We start from the raw sequence: 27,951 nt of genomic DNA, 5'->3' as shown, positions 1-27,951 counted from the left end.
CAAAAACACAAGAAGAATGTGAATGTCACCTATCATATCACTTCTGAAGACATGGATTAAACCACTGGAACCACTAAACCACTCTTGTGGATTATTTTTATGCTGATTTATGTGATTTTTGGAGCTTCACAATGTTGGCACCCATTCACTTGCATTGCATGGACCACAATTCTTCTAAAAATCTTCATTTAATTTCAGCAGATGAAAGTCATACACATCTGGGATGGCATGAGGGTGAGTAAATGATGAGAGAATTTTCATTTCTGGGTGAATTTTATTTAAATTTTTGTTTCATTTTAAAATATATTTATATATATATTTATTTGATTTTTATTTGTGAGGAAGAAAAGCTAGAAAAGTTTTTTTTATATGAACGCTCCATTTCTTTTTCCTGACTTAAGATAATAATTATGACACCAAGGCCTATTACAATACTGATGAATATAGAAATGCTTACACACACGCATGCATGCATGCATGCGCATGTGTATGTTGTAACGTTATTTTCATGAAAATTTCTCAGTTATTTACAGTGCAAAAAAATATTATTTTATCATTAATAATTGAAATTGTAAAGTACATTTTTGACAGTACAATCATACTAAGTAGTTGTATAGCAGTGGTGTGTAATTTAAATATGCTGATTTTAATATAAAAAAAAATAACAAATTATTTTCATGAATCTTTTACAAAAATTTTGTCTTCACTGCTTTCATTTTCTTCATGCAAAACATAATTTTATATTTTTTTCTTCTGATTTTGATGTGAAATATGACCCAGGCATTCCTTTGTGAGATTAATCCAAAGTCATTCCTGCAGAAGCAGGTGACCTGGAAGACAGCCAGATCCCTGAGAGAACAGGCACACCCTTTGTAAAGAGTCCAGGAGAAGAAGGAATGGAGGAGAAATGGAGAAAGACTTGAGGTAAAGCTAGCTAAACATCACCCAGCACAAGTTATCAAGCCGCTGGCTTTATAAAGTGCATGCAAGCACAGTTTGTCACATGCTGAAAGACGATCAACACAAAACATAGAGTTGATATTAATTTACAGACAGCTGTATCAAAGACAGATATGAAATACTGCTGACTGATGAAGGTTCTGTTCCCAAATGAACAAACTGCTCTCTACAACACTAGCAACCACTCCAAACATTTTAACTACATAGCAACAGTGTAGAAAACATCCTAGCAACCAATGAGAACATTTTAACCACATATAAACACCCTAGAAATTACCCTGAACACCTTAGCAACCACTGAGAACATTTTAACCACATAGCAACACCCTAGAAAACACCTACAACACATTAGCAACGACCAATCAACATTCTGGCAACCACTGAGAACATGTTAAACACATAGCAACAAGCTAGAAAAAAACCCTAGCTATGCCTAACAACCACTGAGAACATTAACCACATAGCAACAGCCTAGAAAACAACACTCTAGGTTGCTAGAATTTGGTCACTGAGAGAACATTTTAACCACATAGCACCCTAGAAAACATGCTGAACACCTTAGCAACCACCTAACAAGACTCTAGCAACCACTGACACATACAGTAGCAACAGCATAGAAAACACCCTGAAAACGTATGCAACCGCTTAACAACACTCCAGCAACCACCTAACAACACTCTAGCAACTATTGACACATACAGTAGCAACAGTGTAGAAAACATCCTGAAAACTTATGCTACCGCTTAACAACACTCCAGCAACCACAGAGAACATTTTAATCACATAGCAACAGTGTAGAAAATACCCTAGAACATCCTGAACAGCTTAGCGACCCACTTGACCACTCAGAAAACATTAGCAGTGGAATAACAATGCCTAAGGCACAAATAAAATATAACTTTCAAATTAAAAATCTCTCATGAAACTGCGCAAGTATTCAAAGAACATCAGGCTTGTACAACCTAAGAATTCTAAATGTTATAAATCTATTTTAAACTTTAAATTAATATTCCGGGTTCAATACAAGTTAAGCTCAATCAACAGCATTTGTGACGATATTGATTACCACAAAAATGTATATTGACCTCCTTTAAAAAAAAAAAAGCCAAAAATCTGGGTGGCACTTACAATGGAAGTGAATGGGGGCCAATTCGTAAACATTAAAATACTCACTTTTTCAAAAGTATAGACACAAGACATAAAGGATGTGCATGTAAAAATGATTTTAGTGTGATAAAATCATACTAACCTTTTCTGTATAAAGTTACAGCCAATTTTACAACTTCATGGCTATGACGATGTAATGTCAACAAACCCTAAAATGACTGTAAAAATGACAATTTAAACAACTTTACAGCTCAAATAATACACGACTTTTAACAGAAGAATTAATGTAAGTGCTTTTATAAAATTATAAGCTTCAAAATTATAAGCTGTGTTTAAACCCTCCAAAAATTGGCCCCATTGACTTTCATTGTAAGTGCCTCACTGGAACCTCCATTTCTGCTTTTTTTTTTTAAGAAAAGGAGGGACGAGTCGAAATTCATTTTATGTGGCAATATTATGCCACAAATGCTGTCGATTGAGCTTAACTTGTATTGAACCCATAAGGCAAGGCAAGGCTTGGTCAAGCCAAAATTCAAAGTTTATCTTGACGAACTTTCCAAGATTCTTAGCTCTCCAAATGCCTGTACGTCATTTATATAGAAAAGTGACCAAAATAAATTGGTAAAATGACCTTGTGCTTGGCAAAACAAATTTATGTGACAGCGCACATTTATTAAGCTTTGTTTATACGTTGCTTGAAAAGACCCACTGAGATGTTAGTTATTTCGTTTCTTTTTAATCACAAGTATCCACGGCTACCTTTGACTTGCCAATGAACTTTTACATGTTTCCACGGCTACTGAAGGCCACATGAGAGGAATGTTGAGAAAGAAAGAAAACAACCAAAGACAGATACATGAAATCAAACAGACCACATTCACATTTCTATTTGTATTACTAGTAGTGTTTGCTAAGGAAAGCATCACTATTACTGTTGCTCATATTAAAACAACCCCCTAAGCATAAGTATTAAACTTGCGCACATAACACGTCCCACACCACTCACACATTCTTAAGAGAATGTAAGATCCTAGTTATTATTCCAATAGTTTGAGCCTTTTTATGCTAGATTAAGAGATCCATGTCATTTTTGTAACTCTCTCGTTGTCACATTAAATCTCTAATTACCACTCACACAGCCCAGTTTACCTGCTGTCACTCTTTCCCAGGTTTCCGCTTGCTGGATGCAGCACGGTTTGGTTTCCCTCCATGTCCACAACACATTTTGTCTTTAAGTCCCTCTCTATAAGAATACAACAATTGCAATCAACCAGTCTGAAAATGGTCAATCTATTGACGGCCATTAAATAATTATTCTGGTGCACCTTTTGAATGGACAGACCAAACAATGGCTATGTTTACATGTACACCAATACGCTGATTATTGCAATAATCCGAATACAAGGAATAATTAGATTAAGATGTTTACACGATTTGGGCAAACCTCTTCAATCCTGTTTACATGCTACTTGCCAATACTCCGATTATTCACTGAGAAATGTTCTGTTTTAATGCTTTTTTATGAATGAATATTACAAAAAACATATTGTTGCAAATATGTATCTTTAAATACGAAAATTAGTCAGTCAGTTTGTGAGTCTTTTTGAACGATTCATTAAAAGAATCAGTTCATAAGAGTCATTTTCGACTACACTGGATGTGCTGTCTCATTTGATTCACTAAAAAGAATCGGTTCATACGAGTCATTTGTTTATCGGATTACACTGGTTGCTCTGTCTGTTTTCATTCACTAAGGAGAATCGGTTCATAAGAGTCATTTGTTTATTGGATTACACTGGTTGCTCTATCTGTTTTCATTCACTAAGGAGAATCGGTTCATAAGAGTCATTTGTTTATCGGATTACACTGGTTGCTCTGCCTGTTTTGATTCACTAAGGAGAATCGGTTCATAAGAGTCATTTGTTTATCGGATTACACTGGTTGCTCTGTCTGTTTTGATTCACTAAGGAGAATCGGTTCATAAGAGTCATTTGTTTATCGGATTACACTGGTTGCTCTGTCTGTTTTGATTCACTAAGGAGAATCGGTTCATAAGAGTCATTTGTTTATCGGATTACGCTGGTTGCTCTGTCTGTTTTGATTCACTAAGGAGAATCGGTTCATAAAAGCATTTGTTTATCGGATTACACTGGTTGCTCTGACTGTTTTGATTCACTAAGGAGAATCGGTTCATAAAAGCATTTGTTTATCGGATTACACTGGCTGCTCTGCCTGTTTTGATTCACTAAGGAGAATCGGTTCATAAAAGCATTTGTTTATCGGATTACACTGGCTGCTCTGCCTGTTTTGATTCACTAAGGAGAATTGGTTCATACAAGTCATTTGTTTGTGAATCAGAATACATGTGCTGGATGTTGTTGCGTTTCGCCCGCGAGGACAAACATGCAATTTTTTTGCGGAATACGGCCTTTTATCTCACCAACATTCAATTAAGACTGCAAACGGACATTCACAACTCGGGAAAATATGTTTTATTTTGCCGTGGTGCTGTAGATTCTGCTTCGGGGGAGCACCACTGTTGTAAAACGGTGCAAGAAACTGCCATTTTGCGTGAAGCTGAGAAGTTCAGAATCAGAATCAAAATCAGCTTTCAGTTAGTGCAGCTTCTTCTGTTTCGCGATGTTTTCGAACCTGTGCTTGAGCGGAACATCATCCATATGCAGCACTGGTGAAGACGCACTTTGATCAGAGTGGAAGAAATGCGATTAAAGCATTTTCATGCCAGTATAAAGTGATTAAAATAGGAGTACTCCACATATCTTATTGCGATTATCTTTACTCTGATTATAAGCATAATCGCAATATTCTGTTTACATGAGCAACGGTTTAATCGCATTAGAGGGTGCATGTAAACGTAGTCAGTGACATAACTCTCAAAATGATTTTCATACTTCTATACTAAATGCTTATCCTTAAATAATCATAAAACTAAGTATCTGGCACTATAATAGCACACTGCATAAAGCACATAGAGAAACATTAAAGTGAGGTAATGTTTCAGAACTTATAATTACAATGTTTACATATCGCATCCAGTACACATAACTGAATGAAGGCTTTTCATTCCATATCTTTGAAGTCAACATGAAACAGCATTTGCAACCCCTTTGACTTCCTCATTGTAATGTATTTCCTAATGGAACAGGATATGTTAAAGAGAAGAGAAAAAAAGTACTGTATAGCATGACTTGATTTTTATCCATTAGAAATTGATTGGAAGAGAATGGGATGATGTCAGTCGAATAATAAAACTTGTTTTTGTGGCAGAGCAAGTTTATCTCACTTTAGAATTATGTACACTGATGAATGGTGCACAGTAAGACCAGGAAGGTGTTTAAAGAAAGTAAGAAGGGTTGACTTTGATTTCATGGTGTCTTTTAAGAGTCTGTAATCCAGAACTATTTCTAACAATCTTCACACCTGCAGAGACAAAGATACCTCATTTATCAAGATGTGTAATGGTAATTTTGACAGCCAATATAAACTGAAAATCAATATAAGGACTCAAGGAGAAAGTTTGCTCATAAAGAAATAACAAACAAAAAAAGGGCTCAAACACACACTTGATGTGACAGTCACATGATTTGAGATTAAACTCACCTCTCCTGTTTATGGGTCGAACCCGGACTGCCACTTTCACATTAGACTCATTCTGACCGCTGTCATCCATAATGAGGTCCTTTTATTCTGTATTAAAGAGTTAGCATGTTATTATTATTGCATGAAACAAACATGCAGCTTTATATACAGTATCCGATCACTAACCAATGAGTCTGACCACATGTGTTTTGATATTTATAATATTATTCAATTTAATGTTTTAATACTTATAAACCTCACTTATCTGTTCAGCACCACTGAAATGTACAATTGAAACTTTGTAACAAGAGCAAACAATGATTGAGACAATGTAATCGATGTGTAACAGTGTAACAAAGTGTGACAGTTACAATGTGTCACTTCAGTTGTGACACATGCATACATCCACTCACAATTCATAATATAAAAGATCATAATATGTTAAAAAAATATATTGTTTTACCGATTCCTGGAGTGTGTAGTTTCTTTGCTATTGAGCTATATGTGTCATTCCAGCAGTGATATTTAGGAATTATTCAGGGAATAAATGGGTAGAACCAACACACTGACGCTCATCCAATCAGGAATGAAACACTTTCCTATCGACCTGCGGATCAAACGCCGTTTAATAACGTTAAAACAGCGATAAATTCACCTGCTTCGTTTCCTGATCTTTCGCCATCTTACCGTGACTTGAGCGGATCTTCAGGAGCGGTTGAACAGGTGGTGCCGGTGGCGCTGCACGAATTACGGGCGGTTCAGCACGAACTAGTTTTTGCGCTAAAAAAATAAATAAATAAAAAGCTAGGTGTCCCGAGACGCGTTGCTAAAAGTTGCCACTTGACACAGCGTCTAAAGACACCTGCGCGAGACGCGGTCTAAAACCTCCATCTACCGCATGTTTACATAGAAAAACAATTGAAAACAGCGCAGACGGTTGAAAAGTCGAGTTCGGTGTGAACATCCCCTTACGCACACGGGACGGGACGAGTAGCACCTGCCAACTCCGTTCAAAGAAAACGTACTCGATAGAATGGCACCATCAGCTAAGCAGAAAACAGAAGTGGGCGGGCTTAGCGGCCTGGAAATGATCTCTGATTGGTCAAGAACAATGGGGAGTTGTAAAAAAAAAATCTGGGTAATAATTTACACCCGAATAATGACACTGAAACTATATAGTGGTAAATAAACAGTGAGCAGTGTAGAGTTAACATTTTTATACCTTTTTTATTCAAACAGTATAAATAAACCTTGCTATAAAAGCTCTTCGTTGCATGGTAGCATGAAAGCTGAGCAGTGCAAACATTAAATACAAATAAATAAAAACATAAAATAAAAGAACCTGTGAACAATTAGGTTAAAAATATATTTATATTACACTTTCATTACTTTCTTAATTTGTATTGGTGCACAAGGCAGTCCAGCTTGTTGTTGTTGTATTTTTTGTGTTGTAAATTGAACAAATATATGTATGTACATATATATACGCCTATATACACCGATCTGCCACAACATTAAAACCACCTGCCTAATATTGTGTAGGTCCCTCTCGTGCCACCAAAACAGCACCAACCTGGCACCAACAATCATGCCATGGTCCAAATCACTGAGATCACATTTTTTCCCCATTCTGATGGTTGATGTGAACATTAACTGAAGCTCCTGACCCGTATATGCATGATTTTATGCACTGCACTGCTGCCACACAATTGGCTGATTAGATAATCACATGGATGATTGTTGGTGCCAGATGGGCTGGTTTGAGTATTTCTGGGATTTTCACACACAACAGTCTCTAGAATTTACTCCGAATGGTGGCAAAAACAAAAAACATCCAGTGAGTGGCAGTTATGTGGACAGAAATGTCTTGTTGATGAGAGAGGTCAACAGAGAATGGCCAGACTGGTTCGAACTGACAAAGTCTACGGTAACTCAGATAACCACTCTGTACAATTGTGGGGAGAAGATCATCTCTGAATGCTATTCTGAGATGCAGATTGGCGCTGTTTTGCGGGCATGAGGGGGACCTACACAATATTAGGCAGGTGGTTTTAATGTTGTGGCTGATCGGTGTAATTATGCAGTATATATTATATAACTTGCAAATTTGAGATTTTGTTCTGCTGATTTACAGTCCAAGATTGTCCAAACTACCAGATGGGTTTCTATAGATGGAGCCATAAACCTGGAAAAAGTGAGTGACCGTTAAACACCTGAATATTCTCAGGTCTTCATTACAAGAAAGATGCATTAATTGAAACATGTTTCCATTCCCAAGAAGTTTGGGTTCATTTACACACATTCTTTGTGTTGTAGGAGTTGAAGGAATGTTCTGGATGCGTGTTTGTGGACTCACATCTGGAATTTTGTCTCCCTGAAGTAAATCTTTACACTTCTCATTTTAACGTGCATCTTCATAAGAATACTTCTGCATTAAAACCTTCTAACTGATAAATGCACGTGCATTGAGAAAGTTATTTTCTAAAGAAATGATGTTGTTGTTTTCATAGAAAGGGCTACTGGATCTCAAATCAAAATCACATTTATTGTCACAGCCATATACACAAGTGCAATGGTGGGTGAAATTCTTGGGTGAAATTCCGATCAACATAGCAGTCGTGACAGTGATGAGACATATACCAATTTACAATAACATCAAATTAACACAACACAATTTAAACGTCTGATATACACATAATTACACTCAACAATATACAAATAATAACATACACTGTACAGTATACAATACACACAATATAGATACACATTATTCAATAAATAAATAAATAAATAAAAAGTATATATAGTAGTATATATAAAATGTACAGTAGGTTGTTTTGTACTGTATTGACATTCAGGCTGTCGGTTGATAGTAAGTTGTTAAGAGAGAATATAATATAATAATAATATAATTTATGACAGTCCGGTGTGAGATATAAGAGTAAGAGTAATAAAGTGCAGTGCTGATGTATTTTGATCGTGGGAGATCAAGAGTTCAGAAGTCTGATTGCTTGGGGGAAGAAGCTATCATGGAGTCGGCTGGTGCGGGTCCTGATGCTGCGATACCGCCTACCTGATGGTAGCAGTGAGAGCAGCCCATGGCTCGGGTGGCTGGAGTCTCTGATGATCCTCCGAGCTTTTTTCACACACCGCCTTGTATATATTTCCTGGAGGGAGGGAAGCTCACCTCCAATGATGTGTCTGGCAGTTCACACCACCCTTTGCAGTGCTTTGTGGTTGTGGGCTGTGCTATTGCCTTATCAGGTGGAGATGCAGCCAGTCAGGATGCTCTCTACGGTGCAGGTGTAGAACCGTGTGAGGATGTGGCGGTTCATTCCAATCTTCCTCAGCCGTCTCAGGAAGAAGAGGCGCTGAAGAGCCTTCTTCACAACGACTTCAGTGTGGATGGACCATGTGAGTTCCTCAGTGATGTGGACACCCAGGAACTTGAAGCTGCTGACTCTCTCCACTGGTGCTCCATTGATGGTGATGGGACTGTGTTCTCTGTCTTTTCTTCTGAAGTCCACCACAAGCTCCTTTGTCTTACTGACATTGAGGGAGAGGTTGTGCTCCTGACACCAGTGTGTCAGAGTGTGCACCTCCTCTCTGTAGGCTGTTTCATCATTGTCAGTGATCAGACCTACCACCGTCGCATTATCAGCAAACTTAACGATGGCACTGGAGCTATGTGTTGCCACACAGTCATGTGTGTACAGGGAATACAGTAGTGGGCTGAGAACACAGCCCTGTGGGGCTCCAGTGTTGAGGGTCAGTGATGAGGAGATGTTGCTGCCCATTCTAACCACCTGGCGTCTGCTTGACAGGAAGTCCAGGATCCAGCTGCACAGCGAGCTGTTTAAGCCCAGAGCCTGGAGTTTCTCATCTAGCTTGGAGGGCACTCTGGTGTTGAATGCTGAGCTGTAGTCTACAAACAGCATTCTCACATAAGTGTTCTTTTTTTACCAGGTGGGAAAGAGCAGTGTGTATTGTAGATGCAATGGCATCATCAGTGGAGTGGTTGTTGCGGTCTCCACCATAGACGTGATTCTGATATCAAACTATCACTGTATGGTGGTGCTGCCGTATATCACAGAACACACAGGGTTTACTGGAACTGTGTATGCCACAGAGCCCACACCGCAGATATGCAGGCTTCTTGATAGTTGCACCAACGCATGGCCTTTTTAAGATTTCAAAGTGATGATTTCATCTGAATTACTCAACGCTTGTTTTCATTAGTAGATGAGAGGACACTTCACTTGCAGTGTCATTCAGATATGAAAACACTTTAGTTTGGAGTAAGACCACTCAGTTTTTTGATTTGGTGATTTTTGGTTTAGGCTGTTGATGGAAGAGTTGGTGATGTTCATGGAAAGAGTTTCAAAGGCTCATACAGCCACCTGCTGGAAGAACAAAGAAATACAAAGGTGCAACACCCAGTTACACAGACCTGGTGACACCTATTAAAAACAAATGCATCTGAAATCTGTGGAAGTACAATAATATAATGGCATACATTAAAGTAATAATTAGGAGTGGTGTTGGCGTAGTGGACTAAAGCACTGAACTGGTAATCAGGTTGCTGGTTCAATCCCCACAGCCACCACAATTGTGTTCTTGAGCAAGGCACTTAACTCCAGGTTGCTCCAGGGGGATTGTCCCTGTAATAAGGGCACTGTAAGTCACTTTGGATAAAAGCATCTGCCAAATGCATAAAAGGTAAATGTAATAACTCAAATAATGGAAGGAATTGTGTGTAGACTTTGTGATTATAATCTCCATCTGTCCCAAATACTGATTATTTCACAGGTGCAACCCAGAAAACAAAGCAGCGTGTACAGTTGTACGAATCAAATTGAAATTGGCCATTTTTTGTGTGCAGACTGCACTGTATGCTCAGTGAACGTTCCATTGGCCAACAATCTGAGACTTACACTATGATAGCTGAGAAAAAGAGATTCTTTTATTTGATTGTTTTATTTGCTTTATAGTGAGTTGAGATAATGTGTGTGCGTTCGGTGTCAGGATGCTCCAGGGGCCTCTGAAGGACGCTGTGGATGTTTGGAGTTGGAGAAAGTGTTACGGCATGCAGGAAGTGAATTCTGCTCTCAGTAAAGTTCAGCTGGTGGGATATTCGCAAAAAATCTCAATTCTCCCATCAGCTATAGTTTTGAATGTTTCATTTAGCTTTTCTTTCTTTCTTTTTCATTGTAGTCAATGCAGGCCAGGCAAGTTTATTTATCTCAACATTTCATACATAGACATCTACAGAATGAGTCTAGACATGTAGATTCTGTGTGACTGTTAGTTTAGTTATACATATTATTTTTGATCTGCTTTTAATGTCATTAGACAATGTTTCTTTTCAGAAAGTCCTTTGGTGGATGTGTTTAGTAAGGTGTTACAAGGAGCACATGTAGAATATTTATTGCAAACACATTTGAAGAATCTTATCTTATATACAGTAGACTGTATTTTGTCTGTATGAAGTTTATTTGTTTGTTTTAACTATTGTTCAGTTGCTTTTTTAAATTGACTGATTGATTTCTTCACCTTGTTCTTGCCATGTGATACTGATATGGCATTAAAAAAAAAAAAAAAAAAATTTTTTTTTTTTTAAATGCAAATACATTTCAGTGTTTTCTTGTTTTAGTTTAGTTTTAGTTTAAGTATTTTATGGCTGCCAAAGTAAATGTGTGAACAGATCAGGGCAAAGTTGTTTTAGCACAATCTAGTGGTATTTTCTTTTTGTTTTGTTTTTTTTAGTTTTTTTTTTTATGTTTAATGAAGGTAAGTTATGGTTTCAAATTTTATCATATATTCTGTATCTAAAAATAAAATTAATTTGACATAATTTATATTTTATTTTGTTGGCTTTGGAATTATGAAAAAGTATTATAATTTAGTTTTTTCCAACCATGTGAGTATTTATTTTTATTTCAGTTAATGAAACTATCTTCATTTAGTTTTCATTTTAGTTTTCGTTAATGATAATAAAACTGGCTCTTTTTATAGCTTTTTATTATTTTGAGGTTATTTTTACTTAAAGTTAGTTTTGGAAATTTGAAAAAGTATTAATTTATTCAGAGTTTTTTTCCAACCATGTTAGTTTCTATTTTATTTCAGTTAACAAAAATGTTTTCATTTTAGTTTTTGCTAATGATAATTAAACTGGCTCATTTAATAGCTTTTTATTAATTTGAGGTCATTTTTATTTTATTTAAGTTAGTTTGGAAATATGAAAAACTATTATAATTTATTTGTAGTTTTTTCCCAACCATGTTCATTTTATGTTTATTTCAGTTAACGAAAATATTGTTTTTTTAGTTTTCATGTTTGTTTTCATTAACAATAATAACACTGACTCTTTTTATAGCTTTTTTATTCATTTAAGGACATTTTTATTTAATTCAAGTTAGTTTGGGAATAATGAAAAAGTTTTAATTTATTTGTAGTTTTTTCCAACCATGTTTTATTTTTATTTCACTTAACGAAAATGTCCATATAATATACAGTATATATATATATATATATATATATATATATATATATATATATATATATATATATATATATATACACTACCGGTCAAAAGTTTTGAAACACTTGACTGAAATGTTTCTCATGATCTTAAAAATCTTTTGATCTGAAGGCGTATGCTTAAATGTTTGAAATTAGTTTTGTAGACAATAATATAATTGTGCCACCATATTAATTCATTTCATTATAAAACTAAAATTTAATTAAAAAATAAAAGTTTTTGAAATGGATGACTTGGACCAAATAATAAAGAAAAGCAGCCAATAAGTGCCCAACATAGATGGGAACTCCTTCAATACTGTTTAAAAAGCATCTCAGGGTGATACCTCAAGAAGTTGGTTGAGAAAATGTCAAGAGTACATATCTGCAAATTCTAGGCACAGGGTGACTACTTTGAAGATGCTAAAATATAACACAGTTTTGATTTATTTTGGATTTTGTTTAGTCACAACATAATTCCCATAGTTCCATTTATGTTATTCCATAGTTTTGATGACTTTACTATTATTCTAAAATGTGAAAAAAATAAAAATAAAATGATAATAAAGAAATATCCATACAATAAACAGTTACTCTGTCTGTCAGGAGTTGTTTGGAGCGGTTCAGGTCACTCTGTTGAGTTCAGGATATTCTCTGGGCAGCTTAAACTGGATCATTCAGTCTCATTATAAGAAAGTTTCTTATATCTCTGGCTCTTCTCCGCTCACCACACATCCTCAAGGGACGCAAACACACCTGCCGCACAGCAGACTTCCTAGACAGCCTTTTTTAGGCATCAAAGGCACGCTCTCGACATGACTCTCTTGTACTCTTCTTTGTTGACTCTAGATGGGCTTTAAGAGGAAGCATCTGATGTTGGTCTGAGAGTTTATTTCTGTTGTAGTTTCTGCTTCAAGAGAACACAATGTGCCATTCAGTTTCTATTTTGCGTGATTTAAGTCTTGTGTTTTGTGTTTTTCAGCCGATGGACCAGAGATCTCTGAAGAACAGTGATGTGCTCATCCTGACAGGTCTGACGCAAATCCCCACCGCCAACCCAGACGGCATGCTGGGAGAATTCTGCAGCAACCTGGGTGAGTGTCAAACCTGTGTGATACAGAGTGTTATATACAGTAAGAGTGCGTCTGACTCAGAATATGGCAGAACATGTCTGAGAGTTTGTAATCCAGATTGCTCAACGTTCCTTCTCCTCTCAAGTGTTTCCTGTGTGTTTCTGTCTGTCAGCTATGACGACCCATTCCGGAGGGAACGTATTGGTTCCATGTTATTCCTCTGGAGTCATCTATGACTTGGAGTGTCTGTATCAGTTCATGGACTCAGCAAACCTCGGGAACACGCCGTTTTATTTCATCTCCCCCGTGGCCAACAGCTCACTGCCGTTCTCGCAGATCTTCTCAGAATGGTAAGAATTAGCTAATTAATCGATTGTAGAAAAAACAATGATTTTCAATAAACATTGAAAAATTTTAGGGATGGGTCAGGATAGACACTAGTGATCGTGAGGTCAATTAATTTTAAGAGTTATTTTGTTTAGATTTTTTTTTCTCTATTCTTTTTTACATTTAATATTTTAATGCATTTTCCATCTCCATTATGTTTTTCTTGTTACGTTATGCTTAAGAATATTTAATTGGTTATATATTTTTGTTTTTGTCTTAAAAATATAATATAATATATACAGTAAATGTAAAATAGCACATAAATACATACATTATATTAAATCTAATAATTTCAAGAATTTGAACCTGATTTACACCCCAGAAAACTCATTAATTTAAATTATTAATTTATGATAGTATTTTTTTCTCAATTCATATTTTCTATATATATATATATATATATATATATATATATATATATATATATATATATATATATATATATATAAAACATGAATTGAGAAAAAAAAATATATATATATATATATATATATATATATATATATATATATAATTAATATTTTTAGCATGCTAACAATCTGTTATTGAAGTTGTGTAGTCTGGTCTTTTTAGTTCTTTTTTTAGCTTTAATATTTAGCTTTAACAGAATTATTATGCATAATCTGTCTCTGTTTTTCTTGTTACGTGTTGCTCTAAAATCTTTAATCAGCTAGATGTTGTTGATTTTGTCTTAATAATATAATATAAAATAATGTAATATAATGTAATCAGTAAATGTAAAATAGCAAATAAATACATACAGTACGTTAAATGTAATAATTTCAAGGACTGGTACTTGATTTACACCCTATAAATCTTTTTACAAAAAAAAAAACAAAAAAAAAAACAATTGTTATATATATATATATATATATATATATATATATATATATATATATATATATATATATATATATATATATATTATTATTATTAATCACAAAAAGTACCCTAACTGTTGGAACTTTGATAAGAGAGATCAATTAATGAGTTTATCTATATTATTTCTCTATTCTTTTTTTTATATAGATTTTATATTTTTAGCATGCTGACAACACGCTCTGCCGCAGAGAATAGCGTGAAGCCTCCACACGCGCTAGGTCTCCGCGGTAACACGCTCAACAAGCCACGTGATAAGATGCGTGGATTGACGGTCTCAGACGCGGAGGCAACTGAGATTCGTCCTCCGCCACCCGGATTGAGGCAAGTCACTACGCCACCACGAGGATTTAGAGCGCATTGGGAACTGGGCATTCCAAATTGGGGAGAAAATAAAAACAAAAAACAAAATGATAACTAAAAGAAATTAGTTGGCATACTGCATTCTAACACATTTTGGAGCACAGTGATGCAAAAAATGTAGCTTGTGTAGCTACAGCCTCTGGCAAAAATTATGTAATCACCACACTAAAGAGGATGTTCTCCCAGATTGTTTACTTCATAGCAAATAAACAAATCACAGACATGACACAAAATAGCTGAACATTCTGGCTTTGTGAAACATCCCTCAAATAAATTAAATTACATTATTTTAATTAATGGCATATTTTTTTCCAGATCAAGTAGAGGAAAAAATTATGGAATCATCAAAAAAAAAACAAAAAAAAAACAAAAAAAACAAATCACAATTAGTACTTTGTTGCTCCTCCTCTGGCTTTTATGACGGCCTGAATTCTTTGAGGCGTGGACTTCACTAATGAAAAACAATTTTCTTCATCAAGCTGGTTCCAACTTTCTTGAATAGTGGTTGACAGATCAGCTTTGCAGGATGGAGTCTAGTCATGGACCAATTGTTTCAATTTCCACCATAAATTTTCAATCACCTACACCTGTGCATTGACTGTTGAGGTAATGATTGCCATCTCCCCAGGTCCTTTACCTGACATGCAACCATATATCATAAATGACTGGGAAAATTTGATTGTTTTCTTCAGGCAGTCATCTTTATATGTTTCATTAGAACGGCACCAGACAAACGTTCCAGCATCATCACCTTGGCCAATGCAGATTTGTGATTCATCACTGAATATCACTTTCATCCAATCATTCACACTCCATGATTGCTTCTCTTTAGCCCACTGTAGCCTTGTTTTCTTCTGTTTAGGTGCTAGTGCTGGTTTTCATTTGGCTTTTCTATATGTAAATCCCATTTCATTCTGCCGATTTCTTACCAAAATTGGTATTGAGAATAGTCAAACTGTTTCATATGTAAGCAAAATGGACATTATAGTTGAAATATAAACAAATTAATAAAATCCAATCAAATCATAATCGTAGTTGAATCGAGAGCTTGTGAATCAGAATTGAATCGAGTCCTACTTAATGTACAATTTCTGATAAGTGTGAATGCTGTTTTTTTGTAGTAAAGGCTGAATTGTATAGAATTATAATATTTATAATGTAGATATATTATAAGTTATCAGTGATATCGACATACAAATTTATAGCATAACTAAGAAATTAAAGGAAAATATACCGTTCTGCTTTGTGGATATCTCATTTACTTGCTACTAAGTACCTCGAACTCTGAATATCTTTCAAAGATTTGATGTATCGTGGTGTCAGACCAGTATAATCTCAGAAGCAGCTGTGAGCGAGTCATGTTAACATGAGAACAATTTCAGTAACCACAGAGTCCTGATGCTGCTCCAGATGCTGCTGAATGCACCACTGAGAGCATGTTGTTTTGACCGCAGCTGTTCTCACACCTCAGTAAAGTGTCCCACATCTCCGTTCATTAACCATTAACCCGACTGCTGTGAGCTGTTAGCCAATGACAAGGCCTGATGCCTTTTAACAGGCCATTGAAATATCAAATTACCCTTTTGGATAAATTAATTCCCATTCCTCCAGACAGAACTGGTGTAACTGAGTCAGGTTTGTTGGCCTCCTTGCTCGCACATGCTTTTTCAGTTCTGCCCACAGATTTTCTATCAGATTGAGATCAGGGCTTTGTGATGCCACTCCAATACCTTGACTTTGTTGTCCTTAAGCCATTTTGCCACAATTCTGGAGGTATGCTTGGGGTCATTGTCCATTTGGAAGACTCATTTGCTACCAAGCTTTAACTTCCTTGCTGATGTCTTGAGATGTTGCTTCAATATATCCACATAATTTTCCTTCCTCATGATGCCATCTATTTTGTGAAGTGCACCAGTCCCTCCTGCAGCAAAGCATCCCCACAACATGATGCTGCTACCCCCATGCTTCATGGTTGGGATGGTGTTCTTTGGCTTGCAAGCCTCACCCTTTTTCCTCCAAACATAAAGATGGTCATTTTGGCCAAACAGTTACATTTTTTTTCATTAGACCAAAGGACATTTTTCCAGAAAGTAAGATCTTTTTCCCCACGTGTACTTGCAAACTGTAGTCTGGCTTTTTTATGGTGGTTTTGGAGCAGTGGCTTCTTCCTTGCTGAGCAGCCTTTCAGGTTATGTCGATATAGGGCTCATTTTACTGTGGATATAGATACTTGTCTACCCGTTTCCTCCAGCATCTTCACAAGGTCCTTTGCTGTTGTTCTGGGAGTGATTTGCACTTTTGGCACCAAACTACGTTCATCTCTAGGAGACAGAATTTGTCTTCTTCCTGAGTGGTATGATGGCTGCGTGATCCCATGGTGTTTATACTTGCGTACTATTGTTTGTACAGATGAACATGGTACCTTCAGGCGTTTGGAAATTGCTCCCAAGGATGAACCAGACTTGTGGAGGTCCACAATTTTTTTCTGAGGTCTTGGCTGATTTCTTTTGATTTTCCCATGATGTCAAGCCAAGAGGCACTGAGTTTGAAGGTAGGCCTTAACATACATCCACAGGTACACCTCCAATCAGAAGCCTAAAGGGTTGACATCATTTTCTGGAATTTTCCAAGCTGCTTAAAGGCACAGTTAACTTAGTGTATGTAAACTTCTGATCCACTTGAATTGAGATATAGTCAATTAACAGTGAAACAATCTGTCTGTAAACAATTGTTGGAAAAATGACTCATGTCATGCACAAAGTAGATGTCCTAAATTACTTGCCAAAACTATAGTTTGCTAATATTAAATCTGTGAAGTGGTTAAAACATTAGTTTTAATGACATCAACCTAAGTGTATGTAAACTTCTGACTTCAACTGTAATTGATTCATTTGAGAAATATATATATATATATATAAACAAGGTGTGAAATTGGTTGGTGTTTCAGTAATGAGAATGTTTTGTTATTTTTAAATAAGCATTTTTCATTTTAAAAAATGATTAATTTTTTTAGAGCCTCTACTAGATGTTGACATATAAAGTTCCACTTTTATTATTTTTCAAAATACTCTTATGTGTGCTTTCCTAATAAACAAGAATAGGCAGATTAAAACAAATGAATTCCCAGATTAATTTCACACATATCATGTTGTCTTGGACTAATTAAAAGGAAAATCTCATCAGAAATATGTTCAGGTCATATTTAACACCCTAAACAAAACTTACATTTTACAAAAGTTGGGAAGAAACTTTTATATTTTAAGTAAATTAGGCCTATTGTTTAGGGCTATTTCGATTTTTGGTCTTTTAACATGTAAAATAAATCATTTATTTATTTAGTTAACAGATTCATTTGAATACTATTAGTATAATATATAATGATGTAATGATAAAATTTTAGAGCCTCTGCTAGATGTCGACATGTAAAGTTTAAAATTATTTTTCAAAATGCTCAGCGTCTCAGTTTCTTTCTTTTTTTGCTGGGGTATTTTTTTTTCTGAATATGCTCTAGATTTATGTGAAAAATATATTAAAATATATGTTTATATTTGTTTACAATAATTTCAAACATCACTGCATAATGCATTTTTGCATTATTTACATGAGAATTAGCATGTTATCCCCAACCCTAAGATTAATGCATTTGAATCATTGCTGTAATTCATTAGTCGTTTTACAGTATTTCAGTACAAATATTTGTTTTAAATTAAAATCTGCATAAATTGAAGGCAATAAAACAAATAATACCATAATGTATAGATAATTTACAATTTATTTATTTGCATTAGAGTAAGGAGAATTTTGAAGGGGAAATATGTCCAGTTGTCATAAAAATATCAAAATGCAAAAAATAAATAATAATAATAATAATAATAATAATAATTTGTAAATGGTGCTTAAAAAAAAAAAAAAAGAGGCTTCATTGTCTTTATCCAAAATATATTTTCTTATTTCGTTCTTTTGATTTTGGGGTCCAATCTGACAGGTTTCCTGACATTCACCCAAACACCCGCACTAGTGATTTTCCATGGAAATTACAGCAGTCCAAGACCACACTTTCTCTTTGAAACGAATTAAAGAATAAGTGCTGGATGAGTGACATGCGTGTCTGTTTGTAGAATGGCATCATGGAAGTGAAGGTAGAGGAGACCGCAGAAGGTCATATTCTTCACCTGCAAGCCGAGGATGTGCTCATTCAACTGGAGGAAGATGACATGCACATCATCTGTCAACAACGAGCCTCTGCGCACCGCTCTGAGAGACCTTGTCCTGCGATTCCTGCAGAAAATATGACCTCTGGCCTTTATTTACCTGGCTCTGAAGATATTTGGCTCCTTATCTAGAAGGTGTTAATGAACTGAAGTGTCCGCAAGTTTGTGGATGTAAAAAATGGCAACATTCACATCACAAAGCAGGATCCAAAATGACTCTATTTGGCTGATTAACTAGTAGATCACAATTATAGAGTGTTTGGATAAGATGCCCAAAAGATTTTCTAAGTGTATTATTATTGAGTTGACTTTTGGATGAAGATTTGTTTTGTTTGGTGTTTGATGAAAAATAAAACACCAAACAATCTAGATTTGCTCAAGGCTGTTTAATCACCATTTACGTTACACATTTCATCAGGTTATCGCCAGAAGCAGCCAAAGTTTGTTGTTGTGTCGTTTCAACAGCACCAGAGTTGAGCTAATAAATGCAGACTAAAAGGGAAGGTACACTCAAAAATAAAAATTCTATCAATAATGAAAGTATTTTCATTTTTGGGTGAATTACTCCTTTAAAGTCATGTAATCACAATTGACTCAATACCAATGGAAATACATCACATTACATAAGTAATTTCTGCTGTGAATTCTGTTTCACGTTGATTAAAACAATACTGCTCAATATAAAGTCAAAAACATTTTGTGACACTTTGTGTTTGTCAAATGTTAGTAGAACATGTTCATAGTTAATGTGCTGAATTATGCATGTGTGAACTTGAAAGAAACTAACATACATACACTAGAAATCACTGCTACACCAGTTAATTAAATCATTGAGCAAAAATGGCTAAAAAATGTTCATTCCAAGAAAAGCTCCAGCAGCAGGTGACACTTGCTTTGATATAGTGTTATCTAATGTAAAGATGGGAGGTGTTTGGAACAGAGCCCTGGTTGAGGCGAGGTGAAACATATTTCAGCACAGTTTAATGTCTGTACTGTAATGCGATCTCTCTCCCTCTGCCTGCATTAATATCATGGTTTCTCGAGGGTGCTGCAAACACATGCGACTAATGCAACGTCCATCTGCGCATGTTACTATTCAAAGAGCCGGGAAACCCCATTTTTGTTGCTCATTATGACATGGTACAACCAGTTTTTTGGCCATGTACCATAATGATAGCATGCTATTTTGTAAAAACCATGTTACGTGAATATTGTAATCATTTAGTATCATGGTACCATGTTACTGCCACATTCCTGGGTGCTATGAAGGTGTCATCATAAGGGAGGGTTTAATTTCATGTTGGGCTGGTTTACAGCTGGTTTAACTCTCTCATCAGTGTGTTTGAGAGAGACGTTCAGTTGAAGTCTGTGTTTGATTACAGGTTGCAGTTTCCGAATGTTCAACACCTACTGTGGCTAAGCTAAAGACCCACCTTAGCCAGAGGCAAATGAAACCAGCTGTCAAGAAAGCCTAATAGACCGCAGCAGTCTGGTTCTAGAAGTAAAAGTCCCATTAATGTTTTTACCACAGGGGAACAGATTTTTAATGATAACCTATAAATCTTTAAAGACAGAGCTACTATGAGCTCCAAGTTGTTAACCGATGGTATTTAATTCTGCTGAAGCCATCAGTCCATGTTATTTCTCCCCAATTTGGAATGCCCAATTCCCAATGCCCTCTAAGTCCTCATGGTGGCGTAGTTAATCTCAGTTGCCTCCGCGTCTGAGACCGTCAATCCGCGCATCTTATCACGTGGCTTGTTGAGCGCGTTACCGTGGAGACCTGTGGAGGCTTCACACTATTCTCCGCGGTATCCACGCACAACTCACCACGTGCCCCACCGAGAGCGAACCACATTATAGCGACCACGATGAGGTTACCCCATGTGACTCTACCCTCCCTTGCAACCGAGACCTGGCTGGAGTCACTCAGCACGCCCTGGATTCAAACTCACGACTCCAGGGGTGGGATTCAGCGTCTTTACTCGCTGAGCTACTCAAGCTCCCGAATTTCGGCTTCATTTTTAATCCTGAAGAGAAAGATCCACCAATCAAGAGAATCGCAGGCAACAAAGCACGACAAAAGAGCTCTGCAGTAACCGCCCGCTTCCATGAGACACTGTGAATGATGCAATGGAGTCGCTCTCACTACACTCTCAAACTACTGATATATTTGTAAATATCTGAATATTTTTCAATAAAAGTAAAATATATTGTTATTTTATAATCAACATTTTTATATTTTTCCATTAAGTTCACTTCCTTATGAAAAACGTTGCTTCAAATCATAGTTTGTAATGTTGTTTGTGATTCACCCCCGGAGCTGGTTGGTTTAGTTCTTAAACTCTTGTATGAAAGATTTCTTATGACATCTAAACACTTTTACTAAAGCGCATGAATTGTAAGGGGATGCATTTTAACATTTGCATTACATAACCAACTACATTTACAAGCTAGTTCGAGTGTGATCAAATTGTGCGGTAGCTTGACTGATAGAGCGTTGCATTTGCGATGCAAAGGACTGGGGTACGAGTCCTGAAGAGCACACGAGTCGACATCTCATTTGCAAAAACACCGCCACAGTCATGTAATATTCATGAGATTGGGCTAACTCTTCTATAAGCATAGCTTCACTGTAGTTAAACTTCTATGAGTAGCTTGTTGCTTGAAAAACTATAATGTACATTTACATTTATCAGATTCTTTTCTCCATGCAACTTACAAATGAGGAACATTTCCCCAACAATGACACTGGACAACATTTTGATTCAATATTTGACATGATTCTGAGCAATCTATACAACCCAATTGAATAAAGTGATGAACAGCAGTTTTTTTTTTTTTTTACAAAACATTTATTTAACTCTCGGTGCTGTGGATTAGGAGTTAGCGCATATGTGACATGTTTGAATCCGGCTTGCTACATTTACTGATATTGTTCCACTTTTTCCCTATAGTTGCCTGCCATGGTTAACATTTTGCAGTTATGTAAAATGTTACATAACTGCCATTCAAGGAACACGTTTTATTTTTGTTTTTTTTTTCAATTTGGAATGCCCAATTCCCAGTGCGCTCTAAGTCCTCGTGGTGGCGTAGTGACACCTCAATACGAGTGGCAGAGGACGAATCTCAGTTGCGTCTGCATCTGAGACCATCAATCCACGCATCTTATCACGTGGCTTGTTGAGCGCGTTACCGCGGAGACACAGCGCATGTGGAGGCTTCACGCTATTCTCCGCGGCATCCACCCACAACTCACCACGCACCCCACCGAGAGCGAGAACCACACAATATACCGACCACAAGGAGATTACCCCATGTGACTCTACCCTCCCTAGCAACCGGCCCAATTTGGTTGCTTAGGAGATCTCCAGGGGTGAGCTCGTGACTCCAGTGTTGGCAGTCAGCGTCAATACCAGCTAAGCTACCCAGGCCCCCCTTAGGGAACACTTCTGAGTGATGATGACTGAAATCGTTTTGTTTAATTGGTTCAATGCAACAAACTTAAGTTGTTAAAATTATACTACATCAATTCGGACTTTCCAGTATTAGTAAACATGGTTGTTTGATTATTTGAGATTTCCATCATAATGAAAGAGACAATGGCACTGGCTGGTTTATTAGTGTGTTTGAAGAAGTTGTCAGTTTTAACTTTTGCTGGCATTCAACACTTTTCTACAGATTGTTTATGTCGTCATTTATGGTCCAATCCAAAGCCCATGCAGTCTTCACAATAATAATAATAATAAAAAATAAAAAACTCACAAAATACAAACATCAATTCCTGACCGTTCAACAGATGTATACACGATAAACAATGGACATGTGACAAAGCCATCCTTGATCATTCATATTAAACTGAGGGAAACAGAGCTAAATTTTTGTGTTTAAAAAAACTCATTAATTTACAATTGTGGAGCAATTTTTCCTCCACGTACCTGTCAAACATGTCGAGACAGCTATCATGAATTAACCAAAGAGGTAAAAATAGTCAAGCTGAATATTCTAAAAGGCATGACAGTTTTGTCAACTCGAGGTTGAAATCAGGCTGGCAGTAGATGCCGCAAGAAACATCCTGGCACAGAAAAAAATACATGTACCATTTAGAGGAGAGAGAAGCAAATTTTCTGAATCCTGACAGCGAAATTGTATGCACTTCTCATTACAGTTACTGTGCTAATTACTCAAAACATGTACAGACTTCAGTTTGTAGTCATACCTATATCTCTCACACACTGAACTGTCTGCTTAATATTTTTATTTCATTCACACTATGATGTTAAATCTCATGAAAACTGTCAAGAACATGTCCGGGTCATATTTCACCCCAACATCAAGAGAAAACAAGAATAGGAAATTATATTTTGCTTTCAACGGATAGTTCACCCAAACACGAAAATTTTGTCATCATTTACTGACTATCATATTTTTCCAAACTCATATGACTTTGTTTGTTCTGTGGAACACAAAAAGAGATGTTAGACAGAATGAAAGCCTCAGTCACCATTGACTTTAATCATATAAAGAACAATGCAATGAAAGTGAATGGTGACTGAGGCTTTCATTCTAACATCTCTTTTTGTGTTCCACAGAACAAACAAAGTCATAAGAGTTTGGAAAAATATGATAGTCAGTAAATGATGACAAAATTTACATTCCTGGGTGAACTTTCTCTTGGAGAGAAATGAAATGAAGCCAGGACTATTAAGGTTTTTTGTTTTGCATATGTTGTTTTCATAATAATCAAGCACATTTCCCCTCCCAAATTCCATACTACAGTCTTGCAAAAATAAAATATATAATTTAAATTGTAAAGCGTATACATCATGGCATTATTTGTTGTAATGAATCTGATTTATGCTGATTTAAATAGCAAAATAGTATAACAGTAATGACAGTTTTTCCACATTACATTAGCGTGAATTTGTGGTGGAAATGTGCTTAATTGTAATAAAAAAATGATGTCACAATGCAAACTTAATAGTCTTAAAGACTTTCTGTATTTGTCCCAAAATGTGCTTCATTTCTCACATAAACTACCGTATTTTTTAGGACAATTAAATAATTTTAATTTTAATAGCAATTAAGCACATTTACTTCCTAAAAAATAATGTATTATTTAAATTGTAAAGTATTAATAAATTATGGTATTATTTGTTGGGCTGCATTACATTTTTGTTGATTTAAATGAAAGAAAAAAAAGTGTTTTTTTATTTTTTTCAGTACTTACAGTAATGATAATCTAATGAGAATCACCATTGATAACATTGGGAATTACAAAAATGCTTGAAAGTAAAAAGTTCAGTCAGTCACATTATTGTAATGTGAATTAGAGCTGTAAATATGTATAACTGTCATGAAAATGTCACAATGCAAACAGTCTTATAGTCCAAAGAAATGGGCTTCATTTTATGGGGAAGCTATATTTAGCATAAAGAAAACAGGTCTTTAAAGACCATTTAAGGACTATTTGTTTTCCAGTGAATTTTGCAGTAAATATTTTGGCATGGCAACTAAGAACATTTCCCCCATAAAAAAAATTAATAATAATTATATTATTTCAATAGTAAAGTATTTATAAAATATGGTATTACTTGTTGGACTGCAATTTATATTGAATAATAAACTTCATTTAATAGGAAAAAAGTATTAGTAATTTATTTCCATCAGTACTTTCAGTAACAATAATGTAATGATAATCAACATTAAGAATAATAGAAATTACAAAATAAATAAATAATAATTGCAAATACTTCACTGCAAAAACAAAAATGACTGTCATTTCCCCCATTAAATAATTATAATTTTTCTAATTGTTAAGTATTTATAAATCATGGTATTATTTCAAATTTGTGTTGATTTGATTTTTTTTTTTTTTTGAGTATTTACAGTAATGATCATGAGAATCACCACTGAGAATACTGGTAATTACAAAAATAAAATTAAAATAATAATCCTTAAAAGTAAAAAAGTCACATTATGGTAATGAGAATCGGGGGGGAAAATGTGCATAACTGTCATGAAAATAATGTAACAACGCAAGACATCTTTCTTCATGAAAGCCAATATGTATTATTTTTCTTCTGATTTTGGGGTGATATATGATAACGTATATTTGTGAGATTCACCAATGAAATCATATGATCTCTTAAGTCACCACAAACAAGACGTGATTATCCAGCAAAAGGTGTTGAATTCCTTATTCCGTCAGCGTACTGAAGAGGTTATATACAGACATTTTATTTTCTGGTATGTTTGTGACAGAGGTTAAAACATTCAGTGGTTTGATCTGGTGCTATTCCTATGCAGTGATGTTTGGTATTGTTGTGTTCACACTAATAAACTGATTTAGTCTTGTGCTATTCTTACTGATGATCAACAACGACTTGACGGGTATTAGTGACGTTTAGTCACCGACATCTCACACACACACACACGTAAAAAAATAACATCACCATCAGTGCATTCTATACAAGAGAGTATATGGAAAGTAAGTAAAAATAAAAAGATTAATCGTTTACAGCGATGACACCTCAGCCATTCCATATTTCTCGATAATTCTCAGATATGTCATTAAAAACAGCCACCATTTACCTGTAACTCTGCATGTTTAGTCAGTATAACAAGATCAAAATGTTTGTTTGATATCCGTTTACGTTTCCCAGTTGCAGACATCCACGTAATTTTCCGTCGATCATTAAAAGTGGTGCAAATAAAGCCTGTAGTGGTTGCCGATGGATCACGCACAAGTGAACATTAAAAACGCCTGACAATTTCTGTAATTGTTCTCCCTTGACTTCAAGGAAAACAAATTCCATGTAAAATACTCTGATATTTACAACAAAGCTTTAATTTCCTTCATGTCCCCAGCGAGACACCATCCTATGTCAGTTTTCCGTCAGATTTCTGTGCTTGTTTCCGTCCCCACTCTGCTAAATGAATTTAAAACACTTTGTCTTGTCGTGGGGCAGTCGCGTCTTGAAGAGTACGGAGTCGACTCTGAACTGAGTGTATAACAGCGGCATGTATCCGTAGACTTTTACGAAGAAGTTGATGCATTTGTGGCGCTCGTGGAAGTGCGAATCGTCATGCGACAGAGCCTGCGGACATCCAGGACAGCGGAAAGTCCAACGGGACGTCACCTGAGAGGGGAACGCCAGGAAGAAAAAAATGTTGATGAAAAGATCAGCTGTTAAAGGAATAGCTTCCCTAAGGCCTAACTTCTTTCGTGTTTCATGGAAGTAAGTCAGTCATTTGGAGTGACTTGAGGGTGAGTAAATGATGAAAAAAAAAAATGAATTCTGGAGTGAAGTATTCCCTTTAAATCTACTTCATCTAAAGATGACGGACAGAGCATCTTATTAACTTCATAACAAAATATCATCTCATTCATTAATGTAGTTTGATTTCCCATTTCAATCTGTCGGCTTTTCAGTCACAATAACAGGAACGTAATTGATTTCTATAATCCGCTGGGACACAATCAGCCAGAGACCAGACTAATAATGCCACTGAAAATCCATCAAATTTCATTATACCGTTAATTCATAAGCTTCAGAAAATGGAAATTTAGAATATCAAAGGCTTTTGAAGCTTCCCGAAATCCTGCTGTATAATCCCTCTGAAAATCAATTCTGTTGTAACACAAGAATCAAACTGGAAAAGAAGGTTCAGTTTCAACCCTGGACAGGTACTTTGCATTTAACTTTAGGTTTGGTTATTGGACATGCAATAAAAAGGCCAAACAATAACAAATGAATCTCCAAAAATAAATAAATAAATAAATAATGTCCAGGTCACATTTCACTTTATTCTTTGCCTTACGGTAATGAGAACCTGGGTGAAATGTGCTAAACTGTCATGAAAATAATGCTCAATGCAAATCTTAATGAATTTTGGTGTGAAATATGACCCAAACCAGTGTTGGGTAAGTTACTCAAAGTAATACACCACAAATTATTAATTACTTCTGTAAAATTATAATTAGATTACTGACTTTAATGATTCCTAAGTACTTTCAAGTTACTATCTTTTTACATTTTCCTACTTCCTCTTGCACTGCAAAACATTTTTCTTACTTAGTATTTTTTATATGTTTTCCAGTAAAAAATATGTAAATATTCTTAAAACAAGATTGTGACGAGGAGGAGGGTGTGGCTGGGCCGTGATGGAGCACGGCCAGCACTGAATCAGCTGATCAGCGGGAGAGCGAGATAAAGGGGAGCTGGAGGCACCAGTTCAAGAGAGAGAGAGAGACGCACGCGGCCACGTTGCATGTGTGTCTGTTTCATTTATGTTTGTTTGAAGTTAAGTTTGACATTAAAACTTTATGTTTACTGTTCAGCCGGTTCCCGCCTCCTCCTTGCCCATCCTTGAACTGTTACAAAAGATATATTTACCTGACAAGCAAAATGCCATATGATACTAAGTCTTGTTTTCAGAGAAATCGGATAATTTAGTAAACGTAATGCTTAACCTCCTGAGACCCGAGTGTAACTGCTGTGTGCATTTCCCTTTTTGATTTGTAAAGCCCCGTCCACACCGCAAGCGGCATCTTGCAATGAAGCGACGTGATCCCATTCATTTTCAATGAGAGCACAGTGACTTCCGATGACACGAGCTGTTGCGACCGTTGGTGACAGAGATCACTGTGGGAAGCGACAAGACAAGTTGGAAAAAAATGTCAACTTTATACAAATGACAAGCGACTACATATGAGAGTGAAGACAGAGGAGCTTACGTCATCCGTCTCCAGGCAATTAATGCGACACTGGATTCGAGTGATTGCAGGCAAGATGGAGAAGTAATACGTTTCTGTGAGCGATTTCACTGTTCTATATAATTTGCCTGTA

General features: G+C 35.9%; 3 protein-coding genes across 10 annotated transcripts in view; 1 reads left to right on the top strand and 2 right to left on the bottom strand.

Moving 5' to 3' along the window:
- kif13bb (kinesin family member 13Bb) overlaps window positions 1-6,646 on the bottom strand; it is a 54,866-nt gene extending 48,220 nt beyond the window's left edge. The window contains exons 1-4 of one of the 4 annotated variants that reach the window (XM_051654309.1): window positions 6,355-6,646; window positions 6,131-6,274; window positions 5,689-5,775; window positions 3,217-3,310 (exon numbers count right to left, since the gene is read on the bottom strand). In XM_051654309.1, the coding sequence (XP_051510269.1) occupies window positions 3,217-3,310; window positions 5,689-5,758 (164 nt within the window). In that variant the 5' untranslated portion in view covers window positions 5,759-5,775; window positions 6,131-6,274; window positions 6,355-6,646. Of the gene's footprint in view, window positions 1-3,216; window positions 3,311-5,688; window positions 5,776-6,130 lie in introns of all 4 variants that reach the window. The other 3 variants (XM_051654308.1, XM_051654311.1, XM_051654310.1) reach the window with 3 other exon arrangements.
- LOC127415552 (integrator complex subunit 9-like) lies at window positions 820-13,822 on the top strand. Of its 3 annotated transcripts, XM_051654335.1 has the most exons (4): window positions 820-924; window positions 7,802-7,861; window positions 13,169-13,280; window positions 13,432-13,822. In XM_051654335.1, the coding sequence occupies exons 3-4, from the start codon at window positions 13,172-13,174 to the stop codon at window positions 13,611-13,613; spliced, it is 291 nt and encodes a 96-aa protein (XP_051510295.1). In that variant the 5' UTR covers window positions 820-924; window positions 7,802-7,861; window positions 13,169-13,171; the 3' UTR covers window positions 13,614-13,822. The 3 variants fall into 3 exon arrangements, with proteins under 3 accessions (XP_051510295.1, XP_051510296.1, XP_051510294.1); XM_051654336.1 differs by lacking the exons at window positions 820-924; window positions 7,802-7,861 and adding an exon at window positions 7,871-8,046; XM_051654334.1 differs by lacking the exons at window positions 820-924; window positions 7,802-7,861 and having other exon boundaries at window positions 12,672-13,280.
- LOC127415541 (exostosin-like 3) overlaps window positions 9,933-27,951 on the bottom strand; it is a 42,606-nt gene continuing 24,587 nt past the window's right edge. The window contains exon 6 of one of the 3 annotated variants that reach the window (XM_051654316.1): window positions 9,933-10,067. In XM_051654316.1, the coding sequence (XP_051510276.1) occupies window positions 10,056-10,067 (12 nt within the window). In that variant the 3' untranslated portion in view covers window positions 9,933-10,055. Of the gene's footprint in view, window positions 10,071-23,658; window positions 26,242-27,951 lie in introns of those variants that run through there. The other 2 variants (XM_051654315.1, XM_051654314.1) reach the window with 2 other exon arrangements.

This window comes from Myxocyprinus asiaticus, chromosome 25 (genome assembly GCF_019703515.2).
Source record: "Myxocyprinus asiaticus isolate MX2 ecotype Aquarium Trade chromosome 25, UBuf_Myxa_2, whole genome shotgun sequence".
Classification (NCBI taxonomy): Eukaryota; Metazoa; Chordata; class Actinopteri; order Cypriniformes; family Catostomidae; genus Myxocyprinus; species Myxocyprinus asiaticus.
This window is presented reverse-complemented; position numbering and strand designations above follow the sequence as displayed.

What these genes read in the sequence shown, in the direction of transcription:
- LOC127415552 (XM_051654334.1), top strand. Translation starts at nt 13,112, where the DNA reads ATGTGCCATTCAGTTTCTATTTTGCGTGATTTAAGTCTTGTGTTTTGT. An exon ending in AGAATTCTGCAGCAACCTGG is followed by an intron (nt 13,281 to 13,431) that starts GTGAGTGTCAAA and finishes TCTGTCTGTCAG; the next exon opens with CTATGACGACCCATTCCGGA.